Genomic DNA, 27,993 nt, shown 5'->3' with positions numbered 1-27,993 from the left:
GTTCGCTGTATACGTAGCAAGCCCGCCCACTTTGGAGATGAGTTGTACAAGTCCATGAAAGGTCTTGGAACAGATGATGACCGTCTGTGTCGGATCCTCGTGTCACGCTGTGAAGTGGACATGGTCCAGATCAAAGAGGCATTCCAACAAGCCTACAAACAGACTCTCGGCATGTTCATCGCTGTGAGTATATATATATATACTTACAAGATATTGTAAAACCCTTGTGTCGGTCTTTTACAGGTACATTCTATATTGTTTGATTTTGACAGTTTCCACTTTACATGATACCTAAATAATACCTGTCAAACTAGATAAAGTAAGAACAATACTATATACATGGTGATGACTTCAGTCTGAATTGTTTCGCTGATTATATTTAGGATGACGTGTCTGGTGACTACAAGGCGCTCAGTTTGGCCCTGATTGGTGAAGGTTCAACTACAGGTAAAGACACGACAGAAAAGAAAAGCAAAAAGGGTAAGTAGTAAAAATATCGGACAATTACCAGGGCTGAACAGTAAAATTTGTTATAGAATTTATTGTGGTCCGATTCGTGCATAAAAATACTTGAAGAGTTATTTCCCTTGGACATTTGTTATACACATGCTTGTAGAATTATGTCTCTGGGAGATTTGTTGTAAACATATACTGTATGACTCTAAGAAATGTCACTTTAAAAGATTATTGTTAACATATCTTACTCCTTTGACTCTAAGTTATGTCCCTTGGAGATTTGTTGTAACATATTTGACTCTAAGTTATGTCCCTTGGAGATTATTGTAAACATATTTGACTCTAAGTTATGTCCCTTGGAGATTATTGTAAACATATTTGACTCTATAAGTTATGTCTCATGGAGATTATTGTAAACATATTTGACTCATAGTTATGTCCCTTGGAGATTATTGTAAACATATTTGACTCTAAGTTATGTCCCTTGGAGATTATTGTAAACATATTTGACTCTATAAGTTATGTCCCTTGGAGATTATTGTAAACATATTTGACTCTATAAGTTATGTAACATGGAAATTATTGTAAACATATTTGACTCCAAGTTATGTCCCTCGGAGATTATTGTAAACTTTTTGACTCTATAAGTTATGTCCCTTGGAGATTATTGTAAACTTTTTGACTCTATAAGTTATGTCCCATGGAGATTTGTTTTAAACTATTTGACTGCTACACCTATTCCATTTGTTATTTCATTTCTTATTATAGTATTCATTATAAAAAAACTTATTTCTATTATTATTATTATATGTTGCATTAAGAACAACATTTTCCTCTGATTGCTTGATAATATATATACTCTTTCACATTTGAAACTCAATAACACATTTTCTTTTCTGTAGGATGGTTTTAAAGAAGTCTGGCAAAGAAGATAAGTTTTTTTGTGTTGATGACAGAGGATTTAATAGAAGAAACATGATCATTGTCATTAGAAAGTTACACTGCTTTTATTAGGAATTTAAAATCTCTCATCATTATGGCTCAAATACATTTAGATTATTTTTTTATCATCACTTCTTAAATGATTTCACATTTTCAGTTTGAATATGATGAAACAATTCTGTGATGTATAGGACTAGTTTACTTATAAAGGCAATATACTCTCATACTATCAATTGGTTAATTAGTACTGATGGAGATATATGGATTTATGGAGTTTTGGCTGGTACTTTGTAGGTGATGGTTTCACTCTGGGTATTAGTTAGAATATGTAGTATGGGATTGGAGGGGATATATTGTAAATGGGTTATGATAAAGTGCTTCCATACACCAATATCAGAAAATATTTTATCAGAAGGAATTTTATGCTTAAGGAGAGCTTGATTCAACTGATGCATATAATGAATTCTAAATTTGATTTAGAGATTTTTTTCATAATATACAATTCAGTCACTCGTGCATTCAAGTCAACACTGGAGATGCACAAGCTTAATGTAACGAAATGAAGAATCAAAACCTACTTCAAATAGAAGATTTTATTTAACAAAAAAATATGTATATTGAAAATGAGAATATACATATTAATACTATTAAGATATTTTGTATGATATAGTCAGAGGGAAACATCATAGAAAACTAGACAAGATTGTGACTAAATTATTATGGTCAAATTTACTTGTTGCGTATTAATTTTTGTATTGTGTTTCTCATAGAATTTCGGTATTATGTGAATACCTGTAGCACTAATACATTTTATTTAGATTTCTATGTTTAAGCTGATTAATGACATGCAACTAAATAGCTCCGCCCAGAACACTTGACGGACGTGTTTGACGGGTAATATCATTTTCTTCCATGGAAAGTTATTTTGATCGATATATTTGTTTTTTAATATATGCAAATTAAGAGTACATGTAATCATGTTTACTGATAAGGTTAAAATCGAAAATGCAAGTCAGTCTTCTGATTATCAGTGCATTGACGAAAGCTCTACTTGGAAAAAAATTAATATATACAAAATTTGGATTATTCAATTGAAATAATTTCAAGCTAGTCAGTCATGTCATTAGTTTTTTATTTATTCTCTCGGAGTGTATTTGGTATCGTAATGTGATTCCCTGGCGATTACGTTAAGTGCTTTCTTAGTGATTTAAAAATGTACCATAAATCTGGGAATACTACAAATATAAAAAGGGGACCGAGACCGTAAGAGATACACTGAAGAATCTCAATACCTGTCGAAATCATGAAAGGAGGAGAAATTGCTTATCAGTATATTATTTCCATCGAGATCACTTATACTCCGGCCTTTGTTATCAGGATGTACTTATGTGCCGGTTTACCTGTAATTCTGAGTTTTATCAAAATTCAAGTCATTTAGATATACATATATACACGATACAATGATATTATTGTAAATACCCCAATTAATTTGCACTGTACATACTAACAGCACATCTGAGTAAAACAAGAAATCATGTTTACATTGGTAGATCAACAAAATATTATTAATATTTATCTAATATAAAAATATTCCAATTTTATTACAATGTAGTTAATTGTACATTTCCTTTTATGTATACATGTATGTATATATATAATTATGCCCATTACTGCCATTGTTTCTATATTGATCCTTAGCGATCTTCAAGATCACTGAACGTCTGTCTGAATATTAATCAAATACTTATAAATTTGTAGGAGCTGTGTAGAATCGCTAGTAAATTATATTAACATTTAATAAATAATGATATGTATTATGTCTCTCATTCAGATATATATTTCCAACGTTCATGGGGATGATAGTTATTGTTATGTAGTAGATGTGTTAAATAGATGATCATTTCGTCATTGCCTCACCAAAGATATTGCGCTATTGTGATTTTCGAAAAGCTCCTTTGCTATGCTTGGTCATAAAGACACAGTACAAAATATTTAAGCATTGATGTATTTTTTTTTTTTTTTAGTTTCATCGGGGTATGAAACAAATTTTGTTTGCAAACTGTATGAATCCGCGAAGCAGATTCTTACAGAAGTTTGCAAACAAAATTAGTTTCATACCCCGATGAAACTAAAAAAAAATGACATCAACGCTTATAATTAATTTTTGATAATGATTTTCTAATTTAAAACATGATTTATGTACAATTTTACTGGTTTTAAATGGGATTATTTTTCTCAAATCAATACGCATCGTCAATTGTCGTATTGTGACGTCACATTGTTCGCGCCATTCTCGGAATTTCTTTCATTGAAGAATGAAAAGAATTTTTCGACCAATCACATTTGAGTATTTACCATAAAAACAAAGAAAAATTAATTATATCTTGATGATTCTAGACAATGATTCTCGTGGAAGAGAGAATACCATCTCAGCTCTATTTTTAAACATCTGGGTACATCAGAAGCGAGCTCTACTGTTGTGATGTCAGAAATGTTTTGCGCTGTTTCATAGTTTTTTATTGTTTTTTTTTATTTATTTTTTTTTTCATTGTGTAAAACGTTTGTCTCGTAATGTTTTATTTGGCAGCATTTTACAATTAAGGGTTTCTGTAAGATAGAAATGTATCCTGATTAAGAAACTTATTGCGTTTTTGGTGTACAATGAGCCAAATTGCGAGAAGAAAAATTATTGTGGACAAAATCATGACATTGTTAGAATATATTGTCTTCATTAAACATTATATATATATTTATACTTTAAGCATTCCGTGCAAGCAAGTGAGCAGCGATTCTGCCTATATTGATACTGTTATACTTGCATTCGAAGCTATGTTGTCAATCTCCTAGATTTGAATCAGAAAAAGAATATGCCGTTTTATCAGAAATTACTGTTACAATAAACTGTATCTTCCATTAGGATAGTTCCATGGTAATAACACGTGTGTGTAATTTATGTTATTTTCTGAAACAACTTTAACATTATACATCTCTGACTTACCTGGTATTTGTAGCAAAATCAGTACTTGCAATTCTCCCTATTATGCTATTTTATTTACAAATACAACCAAAATGTTATGCCTGCGAGAAATTCAGCATTTTTACTCTATAATACTACATATGTATACAACTACATTTAGCATAAAATACATGTTAGTTTTAGTTATAGAGAGGGTTAGCTGTGCTTGACTAGTCTTTTGTCAGTAATTATCCTGTATGACAATTATCTGTGATCTTAGCCTGTTCTATATTACTGTATTACTGTCAGATTGTTTTACTACATGTATGATTGTAACAGGACCTTGGAATAAATTGCCACTTACTTTAATTATCAAATTCTTTTCTCGATTCCTACATTGTAAGTTTATTGGGTGGAAGACTCTTAAGAGGAATTCAAAACACAGAAATCAAACGGAGTCATAAATATTAAGTACAAATTTACAAATCTGTTTTTTAAAAGTAAACATTATATTTGTAGTAATTTAACTCACGTTTTATAATAATTTATGTCTTATTGAAATTGTACTATATGTCAAGTAAATGGCATTCTATGTTAACATGTTTAATGAACTACGGACTACGTATATATTCTTCATACTTTTGTCAGTCAGTGCATTTTTTTTTGATAAAAGAAGACTTCTCTATTAACATTTTTGCTAAATGGTACATATTTTGAAATCATGTTTCATTTTTTATATTATTATACATGTTTAAGTACAGGAAACTAAATGTCATTAGTGATATACTTCCCTCTGTAACCTGTGATATATACATACGCATGCCGTCCTTATTGTCCGAGCCGTGTGTTTATTGTTTATGTTCCATTTTTATTGTTACTCCATGTTTAACAGCTGTTAGTACTTATATAAGATTATTGTCAGCTATTTACGTAGTTCTGGTCCCAATTGTGGAAAGACTTACAGCTAACTAAAAATAAAACCTGTTATTTACGTCTCTGATTAAACGAAGGTTTTCCTACTCAGTGTACAATTATGCTTTATACTGAGCCAGGTACGTTAATGAAAGATCACACACACTGTATGTACATTATATAGATGTGTTGGAATAATCAAATTTTCAAAACAGAGATTTCGTTTTATGTATCGATGTTTAACTTGAAAATGAAAGAAAAACGGTGTTTTTAATTATATTTTTCTTTTTCAGATGAAAAAATAATTTGAAACGAATGTCTTATTAAGAAGGCGAAAACGTTTTGCTGTATGTTGAATCCCTGTTAGCTAGTCATGCGATTACCTTGTACAATTGGACCGTCGTAGAACTTTATAACAATGTATAAATAAAATGTGCATTCCAAACAAACTCGTGTTTGCTGTTTATTTTTTAAGATATTTTATAGATATGTAGGGTTTGAAGTAACTTGATTATCTATAGAAATTAATTCATAATGTTTTTATACATAAATGTGTGTACAACTCATTTTTCTGGCGTAATTTTATAAATACTTACGTATATCTCCGGCTAGATCTTCTACTAAAACGGAAAAAAAGCATATGAATCATTTCTATGTAAGCCCAATCAATATCTTTACGACATTATAGTTTCACATTAAATATGGAATAACCCACGATATTTTCGCTGAATATGAGAACAAACATTTCTACCAATGGACAGATGTTACAAAAATCGTGGGAACTGGAAAAGTCATAAGGAAATACAATGGGAAATGTAACCACCGTATAAAGGAGAAGCAGGGATGTTGATATTTGAATAATCATATTACATGTATAAGCTATTTCGAGAAATTACTAAGTAACTGTTATTCCTGTATTTGCAATGTTCATATAAGCAAACAGTGACAAAAACACCAAATTATTTTGATTTGATCACTGAAAATGATAGAAATACATCATGACTTAACTGAAGAGTATTGAATAGTTACCAATTGGAACTTTAAACGTGTTTATACTTAAAATATCACATAATGTAAACGAAATGTGATGCACCAATGTATACCAATGCACTTGTTAGTGTAGTTCCTCTTCAGCATCCATTTGACAATACTTTTGCCTGGGGCCATACTGTAATGTATAATGGTCGGCCATCACTCATCTGGACAACACAAAGGGAGGTCAACGGTACAGTACATCTAAAGACAAGGCGACAACATAAATAAACTACTTATACAGTAAGTACAGACAGACTACCGTAATTATGATCAGAAAAAATACTCCTCTCAGTACAGAAGGGTTACCGTAAAACTAAGCACAGGAAAGCTACGAGACATCTTTACAGAAAAATAACCTTCAATACAGGAGGACTACCGTATCTTAACACATTATGGTACAATAATACTTAAGGATTACCGTAAATCTAAACAAAAAAGCTATATAGATTAAAATAAATACGCAAAGGATGTTAACCTTAGACAGAGGAGCTATATATGTATTGGTACAGAAAAAGAAAAGAAAAAAGGCTACTACACAGTACAGCTAATGATAGTCCACGAATCACTTTATGTTTTTTTAACTGTATGCGAACACAAAAATATGTGCCCTGCAAGTAGGGCGAAAGAATAGTACCTGCTGCCCCCATTGCATGATCGTTAGAAGCGACTAACTTTGGGATCTTATGTTTTCTCTTCTATCTGGCAACTTTATTCTTCATAATGTCTCCCTTTGACACTACTTCACTTTTATTTGAGCGTTTGCCTCTATGAAGAAGGCTTTGGGTTCCGGCCCCTGGTCGAGACATGCTAGTGTCTATGAAATGGTAGTTGCTATTCATGCTTAGACGTAAGGGTACATTTTTATGAAAAGCAAATCGCCTTGTAAAATTAACCCGATATAACTTTTTTCTGCAGAGACCGAACTTACAATTTTGATGCCGTTCATCTAAAAACAAACCTAAATGTCTCCTTATACGATTAGATTCCCGAATATCCTATCACCACGCATCGACATTATCTATAGCCTCATCAATCAAGCCTCCAGTAATTGATATATATCTAGTAACACGGATGATCAACTGTCCAGTCTCACATATCCTTTTACCTGTACGTGGGATGTCCCATCCTGTCAATTCAGCCCGTTCATATGTAAAACAGTTTAGTATCCTAACTTTAGCCACCTCTACAAGCTGGATAGTCAAGAGCTGTATACAATGTATCTTTCTACAATGGCTTTCAAAATAATAAAATATGCATCCATATTAAATTTTCAATTTCAGAAAGATGTTCAGAGACTGAAAGTATGTGAGTCTATTTTGTGTTATTTTCTACATTTGCAAACCTCACCATAGCATTATGCTTTTATCATCAAACATTATATCGTTATCGAGCATGAAACAATTTCCTGCGTTTTTTTCTGATATAAAGTAATTTACGTTGCAATGTCAATATCTTCTTAATTCTTCTGTGATGTATTAATGATTGACTACATTATCTTGCATAATTTATGTACATAGTTATACATATTTATACCTTATTCTGACTCAAATATCACCAAATGAAATTCAAACGTTTCCAACACTTAACATCCTGAACATTTTGTCTTTATTTATATGATATATATTTGTGTCTATCACCAATATTCGAAACAATAATCTTATATTGTTATATAATATAAATACATTATATAGTTATCTAGTTAAGATCATCAGGCAATCGAGTTCATTTTAAGTTCATATACACAATACGGTATCGTACGTACCATCAGGTGGCGACTGACCCTCTATATGTTTATATAGGTAGTCTATGTCAGGAAGAAATGGACATCCTCGATGTCTAAACCGACAGGTATTAATCACAGGTATACACACACGAGTTTCACCTGTTGTAAACACAGGTGCGAGTCCCTCCATATGGATCAGGTCAGACATACGCTGTGTTAGCCAAAGGTAGGTTTTTATCATGATGTTATATACATTAACTCTAGCAGGGGTACTGATACTATTTTGCGATAGTTTCATTGTCACTAATATCACCCTCCGTAGGGAACGAGTTATTTCTATTTCGTAAACCACACAGTCACATCTTGCATAATGTCATAAGCATTTATACTTCTACATCGATATTGCTTTTGTGGGCATATATATACTTATTGACACTATGCATAGTTAAACACTATCTCTGCCTCAACAGATAAGCATATGCTTATTTGATCATAATTATAAATAAAGCTTATATACCTACATGTATTTAAGATAAAGTTAGGATTTTAGATAAACTCTGGGTGTTTATCTGTTGTTATGATTTGTAGCACTCATAGCTTACAGTGTCCCTGCTTTTTTATTTCAAGGTAAACTAGATTATTTGGTAATCGCCATGGTTACCTGTCTACTGACGTCATTATTTGAATGGTGTAAGTTTCATCTTTCTATGACACGACAGGATGACCGTAATTGTAAACGCAGTGTGCAGATATAACAGGCATGACTGAATATCGTGTAAATTTCACCATCAATGCGACTGGTCATCTTATCTTGACCTTTATGTATCAAGTACGATCTAGCAACAGCACTGACACATTTATTGTGATATCCGATGTCGAGTTACCAGTTAAAACATATTATATTGTTTGTTGATAAACTTAAGACATACTTCAGTGACCTATACTCAGAAATAGAAAGAGTCAAGTGATCATGGCAGATTTATTACATTACAGAATTGCTATGTTGTTAATAAAATGATACCATATATAGTGTTTAAAAATCAGGGCAGCATTTTCGGGGTGTTAAACTGAACATTGAGTCAACGTTACTCGGTATATTATATATGCATATGTAAACAGATGTAACCCCAGAATTATCTAGGTTATCCGGAATAGGGAGACAGAACAGGGGGACAGAACAGGGGGACAGAACAGGGGACAGAACAGGGAGACAGAACAGTGGGACAGAACAGGGGACAGAACAGGGGGACAGAACAGTGGGACAGAACAGGGGGACAGAACAGGGGGACAGAACAGGGGGACAGAACAGGGGGACAGAACAGTGGGACAGAACAGGGGGACAGAACAGTGGGACAGAACAGGGACAGAACAGGGGGACAGAACAGGGGGACATAACAGGGGGACAGAACAGGGGGACAGAACAGGGAGTCAGAACAGTGGGGCAGAACAGTGGGACAGAACAGGGGATAGAACAGTGAGACAGAACAGGGGGACAGAACAGTGGGACAGAACAGTGGGACATAACAGGGGGACAGAACAGTGGGACATAACAGGGGGACAGAACAGTGGGACATAACAGGGGGACAGAACAGGGAGTCAGAACAGTGGGGCAGAACAGTGGGACAGAACAGGGGACAGAACAGTGAGACAGAACAGGGGGACAGAACAGTGGGACAGAACAGGGGACTGAACAGTGAGACAGAACAGGGGGACAGAACAGTGGGACAGAACAGGGGGGCAGAACAGGGGACAGAAAAGGGGGACAGAACAGTGGGGCAGAACAGGAGACAGAACAGTGGGACAGAACAGTGGGACAGAACAGTGGGACAGAACAGGGAGACATAACAGTGGGACAGAACAGGGAGACAGAACAGGGGGACAGAACATGGGGACAGAACAGGGAGACAGAACAGGGAGACAGAACAGTGGGACAGAACAGTGGGACAGAACAGGGAGTCAGAACAGTGGGGCAGAACAGGGAGTCAGAACAAGGAGACAGAACAGGGGGACACAACAGGGGACAGAACAGTGGGACAGAACAGGGGGACAGAACAGGGAGTCAGAACAGGGGGACAGAACAGTGGGACAGAACAGGGAGTCAGAACAGTGGGGCAGAACAGTGGGACAGAACAGGGGGACACAACAGTGGGACACAACAGGGGGACAGAACAGGGGAACACAACAGGGGGACAGAACAGTGGGACAGAACAGGGGACAGAGCAGGGGGACAGAACAGGGGGACAGACCAGTGGGACAGAACAGTGGGACAGAACAGTGGGACAGAACAGTGGGACAGAACAGGGTCGTGAAAAAACTTCGAGATATTCATTGTATTCGAGTATATTCATATAATGTTTTTGCTGTTGGAACTGAATTCTCAAGTTAATCTGCCTTTGAGCTTTCAGAGTTTGAGATAACGACGTTTGACTGACGTTTTCTCTATAGATTAAATATCTTTCAGCATGCAGATCGTGTGAGTTCAGTTTTTACAAAGTATACATGCCCCAATCTGATTTGCATTATGTCCTTTTGATATTCACGTATTAACATGAACGATACATATATACGAGTGTATCCATTACAGATATCTGTTATTATACCATTGAACAGATACCCGACGTGTGGTATAGTATATATCTGTCTAATTTATGTCAATGGTGGACACTTTCGTAAATAACAAATGGGATTCAAATGGAATTTGGTACTGATATCAGTCATCTAGACGCTGTGAAGGTTTGTAGGCTTTTGTATATGAATTCAATTTACAGTATGACCTGGTTAATATTCGGGCTTGTGCACTTTTTTGTAGCTGTACAGGTTAGATGTTGATGTGGATGCTGTGATATTTAGATCATTTCTTATATATATACAGTCATGTGCTATAAACAGTTCCCTGTGTAGAGGACGTTCCAGCTGACGTTTTGGTTTATACAGATGTACGAACTACACAGGTTCTGTCACAGGCATTTGTAGTTATAGTAAAATGAATACTATTATAGTATTATCCCTAGCAGTGTAGGTCTTAAAGTAGTGTGAATTGTATCATAATTAGTCACTTTATCAATACAAGTACATGTTGTTCAGTTTACACATTAATGGATGCAATTGTACTAGTTTGCTTTGTCTGGTTTGTACAGGTTTTCATGTTACACAGGTTCAGTTTATTTAGAAATGTCTACAGAGGAACCTAGTAAAGGTCTGGTTTATACAAGGTTTCTAATTACACAGGTTCAGTTTACATAGAAATATCTACAGCGGAGCCTAGTAAAGGTCTGGTTTATACAAGGTTTCTAATTACACAGGTTAAGTTTACATAGAAATGTCTACAGTGGAACCTAGTAAAGGTCTGGTTTATACAGGTTTTCTGATTACACAGGTTCAGTTTACATAGAAATGTCTACAGTGGAACCTAGTAAAGGACTGGTTTATACAGGTTTTCTGATTGTCTACAGTGGGACCTAGTAAAGGTCTGGTTTATACAGGTTTTCTGATTACACAGGTTCAGTTTACATAGAAATGTCTACAGTGGAACCTAGTAAAGGTCTGGTTTATACAAGGTTTCTAATTACACAGGTTAAGTTTACATAGAAATGTCTAGAGGAACCTAGTAAAGGTCTGGTTTATACAGGTTTTCTGATTACACAGGTTCAATTTACATATAAATGTCTACAGAGGAACCTAGTAAAGGTCTGGTTTATACAGGTTTTCTTATTACAAAGGTTCAATTTACATATAAATGTCTACAGAGGAACCTAGTAAAGGTCTGGTTTATACAGGTTTTCTGATTACATAGGTTCACTTTACATAGAAATGTACACAGTGTGACTTAGTAAGGATCTGGTTTATACAGGTTTTTTATTACAAAGATTCAGTTTATACAGAAATGCATACAAGGGTCTCCTGTTGAAATTTAAGTTGTGATTTTACGCAGATGTAATTTACTTTTACATTGGGATTTTAGTTTGACTTTCGTGGTTCTTTAAAACAAAATACAATGTTATCTAAATGATAAGATTAACACATATTTGTATTTGATGATATGTATGCATTCAAGTGGCGGCAATAAACCTGGCTGAGTCACCTACTTGACGCGTCCAGGCGGCGTTCAGTATGGTGTCCTTTACGAGGTAACAAGGCATCTGTTTGACGCTTCATCAGTCACACATTAAGGTCAAAGGTCAACATTATATAATGCTATGTTATCAGAGTTTCTATCTACACACAACATTTGAAATATATATATTGAAATTTTTTATTATGCTTTCTGAAATATAAATCATATAAATATGTATCGGGGCAGTTCACTGGCGGTGATCAAAGCATATTGACGCCGGAAAGTTAACGACCGTTTTTAGTTTATACTCCGTCGGCTGAAGTAGTAGCTGTACGAGCATGCAGATGATTGTAGAAAGTGTGTCACTTTCGTAGGGCAAACCGCCAGGTATATTTTGTTTTAACATTATACGTGCTATTACAACGACTAAAGTCTTCAGACGATTCCTTTATAGTGATACTGTGTCACATTAAGTTATATAATGTCGCATTGTAGAGATGTCTAGTGGTGTGGTATGACACGCAGGTCCGTCGTTAATGGCCAAAGCTTTTATGCTAATATTGACATTATCTGGTATTAACTTATCTTTTACGTACGAATGGATGTTTATGTCTATAAATAGATACACCTTAACAGGTACATCATAGAAACACTTATAACAAATAGATATGCATACTCTTTATATATCTACAATATGCCGTCTAACCTATGTAATGACCTATAACCTCAAGCATATCTATGTATATATAACAGGTGTTGTTCTCATAACATATTTGCATTATATATTAAATTGTTTCATATACAGCGTTTATCTGTGAATGTTAATTCTTAATTTAATTAGTACATAAACGATTTTGGTTTCAACACGTTGTATTGAGTTTGCAAAAGGATTAGACAACAGACAGTCAATGTCTGAGCTATGATTAATTGAATTTGTTTTACGTATGTTTGACAACTTATTCAATATACTATATATTTCTGTTGTAGTTTAATAATAATATAAAGACATAAAATAAGGATTGTTTAGAATGGCTACGGGATATAATCACCTTTCTATATCAGATAAGAGTTGGATAACAGTTATGACAATCTAATATTCATTTGACAAAACTGCGATATGTTGCAGTACTGTACCCGGCATCTTCTATATCTATTACTAACACATACATTATATTTGTTTGCTTTTTTATAACCCTCTGACGTCCACAATGATATACCCTATTCATAAACTAAACCACATCGCCACATATTTATGTTTACACAAACTGCGAACTATGTTTATCTACGAATGCGTGCTATTAAAATCGATGCAGCCGTTGTTTAATTTTCTTACTTTATCATAGAATCGATTCCAGGATAGTACCTTAACCTGACCATTGCTATATTAGTTTTAATGCTTATATTGAACGTACAATAAATTTAATAGGATGAATTACGCGTTAGATTAAACCCACGCTTCATCTCCTTTATGCATGCATCAGCTATATTGTTTTTCGATCTCATATAGAACAGATATAATAACTACGATATCTGCGATATGACAGCCATTTTATATTGTTGAACTTATATTTTGTTTTCAATTCATTTATCTGTTTGAAACATAACTTACTCTAATTACTATTAATATGATAACTTTCAAAAGCAGTCTACGCTGCAATGACCGACACCTTGTCAGTATTTAACCACTAGATGAGGTACAGTGTCTGTTGTCTGCTAGGACCAGCTCTCTGAGGGCGGGCTTCTGTATCCCCCACTACACAAACCCACACCAGGAAGTGGCCAGTTATATGTCTATACGATCCGTATTAATTTTAATCCATCAGACCTGCACCTGGTGAACAGCTTCATTACACACTTTATTAATATGCCAAAACTTTTATTGGAGATTTGGATGAAAAAATCTTTTGTTTAAATATGATTTTGGCCGATATGTTTCCGCACGGATGTCTGGTTCGTTTAGTAAGAACAGCTAGTGGTATTGGGATGTGAACGATATACTCTCTTTAAGGTATGTAAGTAAATGTTTTACTTACTTTGTATACATATCTAAAGTGACATGCATATTGTTGTATCTGTGTGTATCTATCTTCATTTCTCTTCACTATGTTTTGCTAAATGGCACTAATTTATTAATGATAATTAACCAGTATACCGTTGTAGTAATGTGTTACATCGAGAGAGAACGCAAATGAACAGGAATCGTATTGATAACTTGCACTCTGATAATGATGATTTATATTACAATTATGACCTTAAATATGTTGATAAGATCAATCAAACAAACACAATTAAGCCAGTAATATCATCTGACATAATCCACTACGGATGGTCCATCTATAACGCCATGAAGGGTTACGAATTATTCAGAATTATATTGCATGCTTAAGGTAAGAAATAAGGGACTAGTAAGTATGTAATTATAATTTGTAACTTTAATTAAGAAGTAAATATATTCCGAATAATGAATTGCACTTCGGCAGCTGTTTCGTCCTTCTAGGACTAGTCAGTGATCGTAGGGGCATCATACAGCTGTTTAGTCCTTCTAGGACTCGTTATTGATGTTTGGCACACCATACAGCTATTTAGTCATTCTAGGACTCAACAGTAATATTAAGGATATCACACAGATGTTTATTCTTTCAAGGACTCACAAGTGATGGTAGGGACACCATACAGCTGTTTATTCTTTCAAGGACTCACAAGTGATGGTAAGGACATCATACAGCTGTTTAGTCCTTCTAAGACTCAGCAGTGATATTAAGGATATCACACAGATGTTTATTCTTTCAAGGACTCACAAGTGATGGTAGGGACACCATACAGCTGTTTATTCTTTCCAGGACGTGTCAGTGATGTTAGGGACATCATTCTTTCCATGACGTGTCAGTGATTTCTTTCCAGGACGTGTCAGTGATGTTAGGGACATCATACAGCTGTTTTGTCATTCTAGGACTCGACAGTGATATTAAGGACATCACACAGCTGTTTGGTCCTTCTAGGACTCGACAGTGATATCAAGGACATCACACAGCTGTTTTGTCATTCTAGGACCTGTCGGTGATGTTAGAGACATCACACAGCTGTTATATCATTCTAGGACGTGACAGTGATATCAAGGACATCACACAGCTGTTTTGTCATTCTAGGACCTGTCGGTGATGTTAGAGACATCACACAGCTGTTTATTCTTTCCATGACGTGTCCGTGATGTTAGGGACCTCATACAGCTGTTTAGTCCTTCTAGGACTCGACAGTGATATTAAGGACATCACACAGCTGTTTTGTCATTCTAGGACTCGACAGTGATATTAAGGACCTCATACAGCTGTTTAGTCCTTCTAGGACTCGACAGTGATATTAAGGACATCACACAGCTGTTTATTCTTTCCAGGACGTGTCAGTGATTTCTTTCCAGGACGTGTCAGTGATGTTAGGGACATCATACAGCTGTTTAGTCCTTCTAGGACTCGACAGTGATATTAAGGACATCACACAGCTGTTTATTCTTTCCAGGACGTGTCAGTGATTTCTTTCCAGGACGTGTCAGTGATGTTAGGGACATCATACAGCTGTTTAGTCCTTCTAGGACTCGACAGTGATATTAAGGACATCACACAGCTGTTTATTCTTTCCATGACGTGTCCGTGATGTTAGAGACATCACACAGCTGTTTATTCTTTCCAGGACGTGTCAGTGATATTAAGGACATCACACAGCTGTTTTGTCATTCTAGGACTTGTCGGTGATGTTAGAGACATCACACAGCTGTTTGGTCGTTCCAGGACGTCTCAGTGATGTTAGGGACATCATACAGCTGTTTGGTCTTTCTAGGACTCGACAGTGATATCAAGAACGTCACACAGCTGTTTGGTCCTTCTAGGAATCGACAGTGATATTAAGGACATCACACAGCTGTTTTGTCATTCTAGGACTTGTCGGTGATGTTAAGGACATCACACAGCTGTTATATCATTCTAGGACTCGACAGTGATATTAAGGACATCACACAGCTGTTATATCATTCTAGGACTCGACAGCGATATGAAGGACATCACACAGCTGTTATATCATTCTAGGACTCGACAGTGATATTAAGGACATCACACAGCTGTTTTGTCCTTCTAGGACTTGTCTGTGGTACTTAAGGCCCAGGAGTTTCGAAGTGGAGAAAACCAAACGAGTCCGTGCAGATGTTAAAGGTCAACAAGAGGGATGCATAATATAGCAAGATTGGTGAACTTGGCGTATTAGTATAATAGCAATATATAGATGTTGCCAGATAGCTGGTGTCGCTCTATTACCGGTAAAATACGTCACGCGAAATTGCATCACTGTTGATCAATCATTACCTGTAGTGTTACTTTATAAACAATACTTAGGACGTTACGGAGACTGTTATATAACAGTGACCCTATATGTAGGTCTGTGTGGACAATGGTCAGTCAGCTGGAAAGGGGGCCGGACGGATCCAATTAGCTGACTGGATACCTATAGAGCTTTATTGGCAGGTCGTTTTGTCCGGGTTACACACATGTCGTGGGAATTTAACCTAGTTTCACAGTGTATTGGACGTACTGTAGGCAAACCTGTTAATATGGACATTCCGGAATAGTCGTTATAAATTGGATCCTTTGACTGGGTGTATGACTGAGGTATGTTTTAGTGTGTGAATATCGCAGTAGTTCGACTTTCATATGACATTGATGTATCGAGGCAACATTGGCTTCCATCAATTATTAATCTGAAATGGAATATGGAAGATTTTGGAAACGAACTCTAGGTGATTAAATATCAAATGATTCGATTTTCTAAAATGTGCGAAAAAAAACTATTTCTGTGCTATTTTTAAAGCTTAAAATATCTATATAAATATATCTACACTGTATGGCATCTCACTTTACCTGCATTGCACTTTAATTATTCATAATATTGACATCTATGACATAATATTTCAACACATTATTAAATGAGTTCACATTCAAATAAATTGCCTGAAACTTGCTGAATAATTAAACAATCGTGTTATTGAATTACATTAAGATGTTGTCGTTACAGGGATGTTTGTGTTAAAATGTCCGCTACCTTATATTGATGCCACGTTTTGAATCAGTGTAGTTCTATGAATCATACAGTGTCTCTATAACGAATATGCATTTGCATAATCGGTGCACGACTGATTTGAAAGACAATCAACTATTAATTAATAACTGTCTGGACCTTAACACGTGATTGTTATCATTTCTTCGGATGTAAATCACCTGTATAGCAAATTATTTATGCGGATTCATCTTTACTTAAACTTTTACCTGAAAAAAATAAAGTAATCAAGATCACCAGTATAGCAAAATGCATGCGTGCATTATTGTCGTTGAAAAGTATAGTTTAAAGTTTTTATTTATAATTAGAATGTCATAACAGTCACTGCTATATACCAAAATATATTAACGTACTTTTTCACTCCATAGTATATTTATCTTAAAAATAACCAATCATACATTCTGAAAACAAGTATAAAGAAATACATTGTTTCTTATGTTTTATTAAAGATAAAGCAATAAATATATATATATATATATATAGAATGAATAAAGTAATCCATACATAACACGAGAGGATATAGGTATAGAGTATATATATAGGTACAGAAAATGGTACATGTTCGCCCTTGGGCTGGCTGTCATAACCGTTCGATTTTAATCGGCTATATAGTTACGCCCTTGGCCGTTTTACTTCATTGATCACAGAAATAAACATATCGTTGTTTATGTTGTTATTAGTTTTATATCTCGCCCGTCCAGTAAACTGTAGTAAAAGTCGTGATAAACTTTCAGTACCACATAACACATGGTATATAACCAGGTCATTCTGTTGTAACATATAAGGTCATGATCCCTGATGTGACAATGCAGTTCATTTCGCCTTTAATTATAGATGACCTAGATAAGTTCCCAGATTTGACAAGACACTGTCCCATTTCTGTCTCTTATCCTGACTCTTTGTACAAGTTGATTAATGTTTCAGTGGATTTTTAATGTAGTGCAAGATTGTCTTTTTTATTTCAATTGGACTTCATTTTCATAAAAGGAAAACCACATGCGTTCTAAACGAAGAAGATTATACATATTTCTACTCGATTGTAATCTAATTTGCAAAAACACTTATACATTTATAAATATCATGTTATGCGAGTAAAATAGGACCTAAGACATAAATGATTACTCTGATATTTTTTTTAACATTCGTTGACATTTTTATCAGGCTGATATAAAATCTGAAGTAATTGCAATCCAACATAAATCTCGTTATTGTTATATGGTCTGTCCGAGGATGACTGAATAGCCGAAAATTTGCAAAATTTAGAAATTCTTATTGGCATTATAAATTCTTTTCTTTGTATCACTGCTTTTTTATAATTCTCTTTTTATTACCTGCATTCTCTTCACAGATGAGATGGATCCCGGATCACAGCGACGATCGGCATGTCTGTTTTGGATACTGACGCTGAGTTCTTTCGTCTGTACGACTATTTACCTGTCAATGTGTACAGTAGAAGTGTATGTAGCCATCAGTTTAACATTTCAGTAAACTTTAGTTGTACTGCTGACTGTTAACCGCCTTAAAAGTCCTACAGAGGTTACCTAGCAGTAAATATAAATTTTACAAGAGAAATTTTAAACGTAACACATCATTATATCCCTACTAGGGAGTCAATTAAAACTTGTTGTGGGTTTTTATAGTAGCCATAGTTTACAAGAACAATTCTGATTTATCCTTGTACTGCCACCAGTCGTATAGGAGATTGGTGATATATCGAAAAAAAAATGTAAAATCAAAAATGGGAACATTGATACCTTCTGAGAAAGTCTGCAAACAATGAGTGACGTTAATTGTAGGTTTTAGTTGTACACAAAACTGGCAGATTCTCTCGTACACTACGTCCACTGAACACAAATACCATTTAAGCACAAAATAAGCTTCAGAACACATGGTGCGTCATTTTTGCGCTTTCGAGTTAGTTTTCCTATTGGCTATGAAAGTCGACTGAAAACAATTCATCTTATAAAATTGATGGAATTTTCAACATATTCACTAATTTCCAAATCCTTTAATATCTACCATTTCAACTAAGATGTTATCAATTAGGTTATGATATCCAATGTTAGTGAGAATATCGTGTGGTATTAGGATACATTAGAATGGCACAGAACTAAGCTATGATTTAGAAATCATACACAGACAGATATACAGTTTCATTAATAATCTAATCAGTGCTGCCGTTTGTTTTGTCTCATGACTTCATTATACTAATTCATATTTTACGTCGTTACAGTTCAGTGTCAAGCCAGGAACCATGCGCCTACATAGAGGGATTGACAGTTACAACTGTGATAGCGTTCCTTTGTGGAATCTTCTGGTACTGCTACAAACAGAAGGTATAATGTACTGGTATTTATCACAACATTCGAAGGGGGGGAAAGAGAAAAAATTCCTTGTTTATACAGGTGTGTTTTTTTAAGATGAATAGCAAGCAAAAACCAACTAGGCATTCGTATATTGGTGGTACTGGATATATAATATGTGTTTATGTTCATTTTAGTTTCGTTTACTAAATTATATAAATCACCAGTTCTTCTGGTAAGCGATGTCTCTTTCGACCTGTTGTGGACAGTGTTGTCGACATTGTCTTCAGTTGTTTATAGCAGGTAGTGTCGGATTGGTAGGACAATAAACAAATCAACTTATATTAAAGTACGATAAATCTGGTATAAAGTCCTTAGACAACAATAAGGCCAAAGGTCAGACAGTAAATAAGCGAAACTGTAGATAAATAAACAAGACATATGTTATTCGCGTACAACAGAATGACACAAAAACCATTAATACATTATATACAATACAATGAACAAAAATTAAAGCTAAAACAATTTTTAGATAAGTAGCCTTAAAGGTAAAAAATAATAAAATATGTAACTTGTGATTCCTCTGTCAACATTAATCATACGATCCTGAACAACAGTTGTGTCCCATTGATTCCTCTCCAGCTCATGGTAAACGAGAGATGGAGATATTTCATCATACTCATGTTCATTATACACAGGATAATATTTTTTTTTCCAAATACAGAAGAAAGCTGTTATTTAATGAGAAAATATTTCTCAAATGTATAGTCAGTCTTTTCGTAGTTATAATCCTTTATTCCTGTAGCTATCAAAGCTTTTAGACAATATGATATGACTTCACGCTAAATCAATATTTTTTTACGTATATCTAATTTCTAAGCCAGTTGGATGTACTAGAATCAATATGAACGATAGTCTGTTTCCGTGTTCCCTGATTTTGATTACACTCCTAATCTATACAGTAGCATTTTCCCATTTTTTATAATAATTATACTTCAAATGTGGATTTAAAAATGTAAAAAGTAAGGAACATTTGGTTGTCAGTAAGAAGGAATTCGTTACCAGTAAGATATTAAAAACGTTTTGTTATTTGCTAAAATTTTCTCGAACGATAAAAAACTTTTGGCAATAAGATTTAAAAACAAAAACAAAACAAGAAATATCTTTAAAAAAGATAAACGGCATAGTTTTAATGCTGGAGGTAATAATGTAAAACTGCCGGTGAAATAAATTAACGAACTATATAATGCATTTTAGCACGGATAACAAAATTATATCAGTTTGAATCATTTCTGATGATAATATGACTGCTTTTGAATCAGGAATATAACTTTATTACTATGTCATTGGAAAGATGCATCCACTTATTCAGCTTGCATTCAATCTTAACTTCGTTTCGTTTTTAACTGAATATCTGCATTTTGCATTTACCGCTACATTGACCAATCACATACTTCATCTTGACGAGTAACGCCACCTGTCGCGTCATATCCGGGGCCAAAAGAAAATTATACGGCTATGCCGAAAAACACACAGATATTTATATATTATACGTATATAGTCTGTTTCACATATACCGGCTTTGAAATAGGAGAGCGAAAGGAAAACTAAGAAATCGAACAAGTAGGACAATATATAGCCTGTTTCATATATCTGATTTTATACTACCTCCTTTATGATAAAATACCGGGTATAGTCTATTTCATATATCTGACTTTATACTAACTCCTTTACGATAATTTACCGGGTATAGTCTTTTTCATATGTCTGACTTTATATTACTTCCTTTACGATAACAGATGCGGTACGGTACGTCCCTTGAGTATTATCTCCATCCACTTCCGCTGTTTGCTGACGGCACTGAACCCGAGACAATCCCCGTCCCTGATGGTCAGCCAACCATATCTGAGAGGATGTTACAGAGCGATATGTTGAAACCACTGACCATTGATAACGTCCCGGAAGGTAAAACTCAAACAACATCAATGTGGTCATTCACACACGATATGATCCTAGCGGGCAACAACATTACTTGGAGAGACCAAAATTGGAATTCATATCTTTACCATTCTCTGTTTCTTCCACTGGTGTCTCCCTTATATATAGATATCATCATATGGCTCCGGCCAATGTGAGGGCGTCAATCCTGAAACAAACAAATTAAGCAATGCCCTAATTTTACGTTGGCATTAGAAATGAATGAAGTGGTATGCTGGGATTCGAAAGTCATCGTCCCAAATCAAAGGGTAATGATTTTGACCATTATCTGTGAACATAGGTTTGGATAAATCTTTCGTAATCGATAGCGTATTAAAAACAGGGGAGGTAGGATCATTACCCGATGTAAGCATAATTTATGGTCAGTACGGACTAAAGAGATCTGAAAAAGACATTTAGACAAATCTGTTAGTGATGTTAATGCAATATTCTTTGATATTTTAATGTTATAAGATAAAACATACTGATGACTCGTTTTTCATCATCTTTAAACATTAACAGTTCTTTTTATACTAATTACATCTTGTCTTTATTTATTTATTTATTTATTTCCTTTTTTCAGATTTCGAATGTGCCATTTGCAACGACAGCGAACATTCCGTCAATCAAAAAGTAACAAAGCTCAGCTGTAGTCATGGTAAGAAAAAACCTTTCAAAAAATAGAGTTACGTTCCTTTGGAAAACAAAGAGGAGGCAATTGTATATCGTCGCTATTCTATCATCGTATACTTACAAGATTAGCTTTATGAATGTGACAAAACAAAGATTATCATTCTTCATTGGATATAATCCATTTCCCATTACTTTATATCAATATCATGAAAACAATCTTGCTAAAATTATTTTGATGGAATTCATATTCAAAATTCGACATATGCTGTATCATTTACTAAATTCTTATTTAGATGGGTTGACGTGTGTTTCATTTGAACAATTTTGAGATTGGTGAGTGGTAAGCGCTGCTGGCAGACGTTTAGTCCCCGAGGTTTGCCATTACCTTACACGCCACGTTTGATTTATTTCACCCTTTCACTAGAAGTGTGTTATAGGGAACAACCAACCAATTGAAAAAATAGATTTTTGAAACATCCCCTGTATATAGAAAGTTGAGCCAGGGATAAAATGTCTGGCAGCCACTGATTGGCCAGTATGTTATGAAGTAGCAAAATAGAAATGTAGCCTGATAGGTAACTGTCCATAAGAAATGTTGATATAAATTTCGTAAGTCCGATTGAATTTTTTCCCAAATGTTCAGGTCATGATAATTAACAGGTAAGCATTTAATATTTTGGAGAATTTTTCACTGCGAAATTCGCCCATTTTCAAAATGGCTACCCTGGAAAAACTTTGAGCTGAAGGACCCAACTTTTTTTTTTGATTACGTGTTATATGAGATCCTAAACTTTCGTTATAAACCATAATTGCAATATTGAATTCAAGAATGTTAATGATATACTCCAAAACGTTAACACTAAGGTCTATAGAAAACAATTGGCTGGTTGATCCCTATACCGTTCCCCTATTGTAAATGCTATCTGTTTTTCAGTCTTTCACCGGGAGTGTGTGTTGCGTTGGTTCCTAAGCACCAGTAAGAAGACCTGTCCAATCTGTCGGACTAGCCAGGTCCCAGAGGGACGTCTTCTTGTCATCACAATAATCCCCCAGGAAGGACGAGCCCCCGTCAGGCTCTCACAGGTACACGAGAACTTCATTATATAAGCAACATCAGGCATAGATTTCGGGACACATTTCCCAGTCACCTGTGTACTATATTCTGCTTCGAATCGCTGTAGACATTAATGAATAATGATAGTTCTTTGACTCGAGAACTATTATTGATGAAGTCCAAATTGACGAAATGATTATTACACTAGCAATTACTGTTTACTGTGTCACTATCTGTATCAACTGACTTATTATTAATATCGGTGCTTTATCACTTTTAAATCTACAGGTTAAATTTCGTTATATATCTAAGCGTAAAACTTAAAGTGATCACATTTACAACATTATGATAGTGTCATTGTGAAAGCAAACTACACTCGCTATATACTTACCTAATTTATTCTCTATTTTGATTAGTTTTCGAAAATCAATAAAGATAATAGAAAGTAACTTGAAAATAACTTACGGAAATAAATTAAGTCTTTTTATCCATTTTATTGATTTTATAACTAAAATGTGAAGTTATTCTATATTTATATTGTGTGCTTTAGGTATGAATCCCGGAATCAAGTCCGTTGGGAGAATTTGATGCGTCCTCTACCGCGCATGCTCATCGAAAGTGAATTTCCGCTTCCGGCTATGCAGTAGAGTCGAACATTATTCGCAATGTTGCCATGCAATGGTTTATGCAATATCAATGCAATTATTTTCATTAAGAAATATTAATTTACGTATAAAACGTTAAATACTACAACGTTGCTCCTTAGAATATAGTAACAATCTGTATGGTCTTTGAAAATGACAATACCGTCATACACTTTTTATGATAACATGTATTATAATCCTTTGTTCAGAGGAAAGTAACTAATGAGCATGAAACAACATTTTCTTAATTGAATTTTGTGGTGTGATATTTTTTGTTCACGCAAAAAAGTGCATGTTTATCGTTTCCTGTTATCAATGTTACGTTTTGCTCCAGTGAATCATTCGATTGCGCATGTGCATAAATATATGTAAGTACGTATATATATATACGAAATGTTAAAATCTGACAGATTTATGATTTTACAAATGTGAATAAGTGTGTGATTATGAATGTAATTATATTATTTTGATGGGTGTAAATTGTGAAACCGCGCGAGTTGTTTATTGAGAGTGTGAAATACCTGAACAAATGTTAATATACATGTGAGGTGCTAGTATAATATTGTCTTATCCTTATGATTCTGTAAAGGCGCACAACATTATCATTCAATATCAAATAAATCATTTTTATGACGTGAAATAACAAAAAATTCGTTGTAAGTGCTTGATAAAATATTGATTAAAATTGTTACCCCAAGTATTACGTTTTGTAGATTTGTTTATCTTCTATACTGATCTGTCCGTCCATTCTACTTATCTGCCGGTCCATTCTACTTAAGTGTCCGTCCATTCGACTTAAGTGTCCGTCCATTCGACTTAAGTGTCCGTCCATTCTACATATCTGTCCGTCCATTCTACTTAAGTGTCCGTCCATTCTACATATTTGCCCGTCCATTCTACATATCTGTCCGTCCATTCTACATATCTGTCCGTCCATTCCACTTCAATGTCCGTCCATTCTACATATCTGTCCGTCCATTCCACTTAAGTATCCGTCCATTCTACATATCTGTCCGTCCATTCTACTTAAGTGTCTGTCCATTCTACATATCTGTCCGTCCATTCTACTTAGGTATCTGTCCATTCTACAGGACATCCATCAAAGGAAAAGACTACTTCAATATATATAACCATGAATTATACATATTCGGCAATGACGAAAACATTTTAGTGTTATTTTTGTCAACTGGATTAAACAGTAAGGAAAGGCTGCCGGAATGAACGAAAGGTGTTTTACATCAAGTCGATACAGCGATGTCAAGAAAATAAACAAACTATAGGAGAAAAGGGAACAATGTTCCGGAAGGGTCATCTAAAATTAAAAATAATAAAATAACAACAGAGCCATACTACTTTATTGAAGTGCATCGATATATCTTTCTTTCAAAATTAACATGCATGATATATCTGTACTCCGGATATCAACAAACATCGATATATCTACACTCCGAATATTAACAATGGCCGATATATCTACACTCCGAATATTAACAATGGCCGATATATCTACACTCCGAATATTAACAAGCACCGATATATCTACACTCCGAATATTAACAACCACCGATATATCTACACTCCGGATATTAACAATGACCGATATATCTACACTCCGGATATTAACAATGACCGATATATCTACACTCCGGAAATCAACAATAACCGATATATCTACACTCCGGATATTAACAATGACCGATATATCTACACTCCGGATATTAACAATGGCCGATGTATCTACACTCCGGATATTAACAATGGCCGATATATCTACACTCCGGATATTAACAATGACCGATATATCTACACTCCGGATATTAACAATGACCGATATATCTACACTCCGGATATTAACAACCACCGATATATCTACACTCCGGATATTAACAATGGCCGATGTATCTACACTCCGGATATTAACAATGACCGATATATCTACACTCCGAATATTAACAAGCACCGATATATCTACACTCCGGATATTAACAAGCACCGATATATCTACACTCCGGATATTAACAATGACCGATATATCTACACTCCGAATATTAACAATGGCCGATATTTCTACACTCCGAATATCAACAAGCACCGATATATCTACACTCCGAATATCAACAAGCACCGATATATCTACACTCCGAATATTAACAATGGCCGATATATCTACACTCCGGATATTAACAAGCACCGATATATCTACACTCCGGATATTAACAATGACCGATATATCTACACTCCGGATATTAACAAGCACCGATATATCTACACTCCGGATATTAACAATGGCCGATGTATATGCAGATAACCACAGTTCATGACCTTTTGGGCCCTATCTATATATCCTAATTCTTCATTCAATCGCATAGTTTATCATATAAAGAAATTTTGACCGAAATATACTGTCAGACATCCTAGTTGTCCACGCGTCAAAGACAGCCCAACATCAATGACATTCTGCTAATAACAGACCATGTTTATGTTGACGTTTGAATATTTATTGGAGCTAGTGTCGGGAGATTTGACAGGTTGGTCGTGAAGTGATATTTATATATATATCATTGTATCGCTTCTTGTCAAAGGGATGTCTGCTATCCTTTGATATAGGTAAAAGTTCACTCCGACTGACAGGGACAACAGAAAGTTTCGAGAGAAGCAGGTTGATGGAGAACAAAGGAAAGTTTTACGGTTGACAGCATGGCATCATTACGAGATATTCTATGTTCTGTTTCCTTATGCGACATGAAGCCAGGCGCGCCTGATGTTTGTTGATTTACCTAATGGTTCCATTGTCACCAGCCTAACTCATATTAGAGATTATGACCCGGATTTGACCTAGATTAATATTGCTGTCGTCGTATATGAAGCAGAAGACGCTTACTCTGACGGACCACCTAGGCCCGTATTCATGAAACTGTACTCATGCTCAAACTCAATTTTTTTGCTCATGCTCAATTCTGTTCTCCGGTGAGAACGTACTCAAAAAGCGTATTCATCAAACTTTCTGAGAACGTTCTCAGCTGAGTACGGTAACTAAGAGAACTCTCTAATGTTTGGAGTTTCGTTTCGTGTATCGCAGGAATACGCGCACCTGTCCTCGGAGCAGACGACTAAATACAGTTTCATGAATACGGGCCCTGGTCTTATTCTACTCGTACTTTTTCAGCAGTCTGCATGTAAATCTATATTCTGTTCATAATTTTAATTTTAATTATAGTTCCGTTAATATTTCGGTATTCTTTGTTGTTTTATAATTTAATCCCAACATTATCTACTGATAACCAGGTGGGGCTGTTGTCGACTCGACGTAAATAACTTTTGGTTCAGTATTTGCATTGTGAGCTTGTATTAACTTTGGATATGTTTACCTCCTTTGTCTATACTCATCCAATAAATAATAAAATGGGCTAGCTGATATGTATCTTAGTTCTGACCGGTGTTTAATCGAACACTGGCTATGACATCATCAGCTCTCATTTTTATGCAAAAAGCAAATTTGTTTTTGTATCAAAAACAACAGAGAATGACGACATAATGTTGAAAATGTAAGTGTAACCCAGAATAGATAAAACATAATAATAAATCTATATTGAGACCCATGAAAACGTGACAGGAGAATACGTCAATGTTTTCATGACACTCACGGCCAAGACTTTATCACTTCAAGAAGTAATCTCGGCTCCCTATTTAGTAGCATATGATGTATCTTATACATGTACATGTATATCATAAAAAAGGCATTAAAAAGCCGGGCTTAATTTAGTTTGGCAGTAAAGGCAATACGTGTTATAGGAATATAACACCATTTCCTGAATCTCTTTAGTAGTAGCTGGCGGCATAAAGGAGGCCTTTTGGTATGTTATCCGGATAAAATGGGGTGAAGAGTCTTGAACAATGGCGCAACGACGAATATATAGAACGTACATAATATAAGTCTTGTATCGGCTTTATTAGTTTAATATGGTTCATCTTAAGCAGGGATTTTTTCCGGAAAAAAATATTAACGAACGGCACGTGATTCATGAATGCGCTTCATAATCAAGTAGCTATCGGAAGTGTACATCCGTGAATTTACGATTTGTCCAGGGTAATGCTAGTTAATTAGGAGCAACTGACGTTATGAGTTTGGAAGTTTCCATGATAGATTTTCGTCAATATCTCCAAATTCGCTATTTCAGTAAAATGCTTGTTTAGATAAATAGCAAAA

At 34.9% G+C, this 27,993-nt stretch overlaps 3 protein-coding genes and 1 long non-coding RNA gene across 5 annotated transcripts in view; 3 read left to right on the top strand and 1 right to left on the bottom strand.

The window, feature by feature from the left end:
• LOC117322436 (annexin A6-like) overlaps positions 1-3,403 on the top strand; it is a 39,513-nt gene extending 36,110 nt beyond the window's left edge. Inside the window, exons 24-26 of the mRNA XM_033877353.1 lie at positions 2-183; positions 384-480; positions 1,359-3,403. Of these exons, the coding sequence (XP_033733244.1) occupies positions 2-183; positions 384-480; positions 1,359-1,369 (290 nt within the window). The 3' untranslated portion in view covers positions 1,370-3,403. The remainder of the gene's footprint in view (position 1; positions 184-383; positions 481-1,358) is intronic.
• On the bottom strand, positions 49-8,147 carry LOC117322440. Its single transcript, XR_004531552.1, has 4 exons — positions 8,064-8,147; positions 6,370-6,502; positions 5,863-5,886; positions 49-152 (listed from the first exon to the last, which is right to left on the bottom strand). It is a non-coding gene; the product is annotated as an uncharacterized LOC117322440 (long non-coding RNA).
• On the top strand, positions 8,071-24,486 carry LOC117322439 (RING-H2 finger protein ATL79-like). Of its 2 annotated transcripts, none has more exons than XM_033877355.1 (7): positions 8,071-8,250; positions 18,524-18,632; positions 19,409-19,511; positions 21,278-21,443; positions 22,039-22,113; positions 23,023-23,171; positions 23,693-24,486. In XM_033877355.1, the coding sequence occupies exons 2-7, from the start codon at positions 18,529-18,531 to the stop codon at positions 23,696-23,698; spliced, it is 603 nt and encodes a 200-aa protein (XP_033733246.1). In that variant the 5' UTR covers positions 8,071-8,250; positions 18,524-18,528; the 3' UTR covers positions 23,699-24,486. The 2 variants fall into 2 exon arrangements, with proteins under 2 accessions (XP_033733246.1, XP_033733247.1); XM_033877356.1 differs by lacking the exon at positions 8,071-8,250 and adding an exon at positions 16,193-16,730.
• LOC117343678 (hyphally-regulated protein-like) lies at positions 8,785-10,333 on the top strand. The gene is made up of 3 exons (XM_033906141.1): positions 8,785-8,853; positions 9,166-9,589; positions 9,732-10,333. The coding sequence occupies exons 1-3, from the start codon at positions 8,785-8,787 to the stop codon at positions 10,331-10,333; spliced, it is 1,095 nt and encodes a 364-aa protein (XP_033762032.1).
• Positions 24,487-27,993: the final 3,507 nt, after the last annotated feature.

This window comes from Pecten maximus, chromosome 2 (assembly GCF_902652985.1).
Source record: "Pecten maximus chromosome 2, xPecMax1.1, whole genome shotgun sequence".
NCBI lineage: Eukaryota > Metazoa > Mollusca > Bivalvia > Pectinida > Pectinidae > Pecten > Pecten maximus.
Note: the sequence above shows the minus strand (reverse complement) of the source record. Positions and strands in the feature narration are given on the sequence as shown.

Coding starts and splice junctions, on each gene's coding strand:
- LOC117322439 (XM_033877355.1), top strand. CDS start 18,529: ATGGATCCCGGATCACAGCGACGATCGGCATGTCTGTTTTGGATACTG. Junction 21,444..22,038: donor CATTGATAACGTCCCGGAAG/GTAAAACTCAAA, acceptor TCCTTTTTTCAG/ATTTCGAATGTGCCATTTGC. Junction 22,114..23,022: donor AAAGCTCAGCTGTAGTCATG/GTAAGAAAAAAC, acceptor TCTGTTTTTCAG/TCTTTCACCGGGAGTGTGTG.
- LOC117343678 (XM_033906141.1), top strand. CDS start 8,785: ATGACTGAATATCGTGTAAATTTCACCATCAATGCGACTGGTCATCTT. Junction 8,854..9,165: donor TCTTGACCTTTATGTATCAA/GTACGATCTAGC, acceptor AGAATTATCTAG/GTTATCCGGAATAGGGAGAC. Junction 9,590..9,731: donor CATAACAGGGGGACAGAACA/GTGGGACATAAC, acceptor GAGACAGAACAG/GGGGACAGAACAGTGGGACA.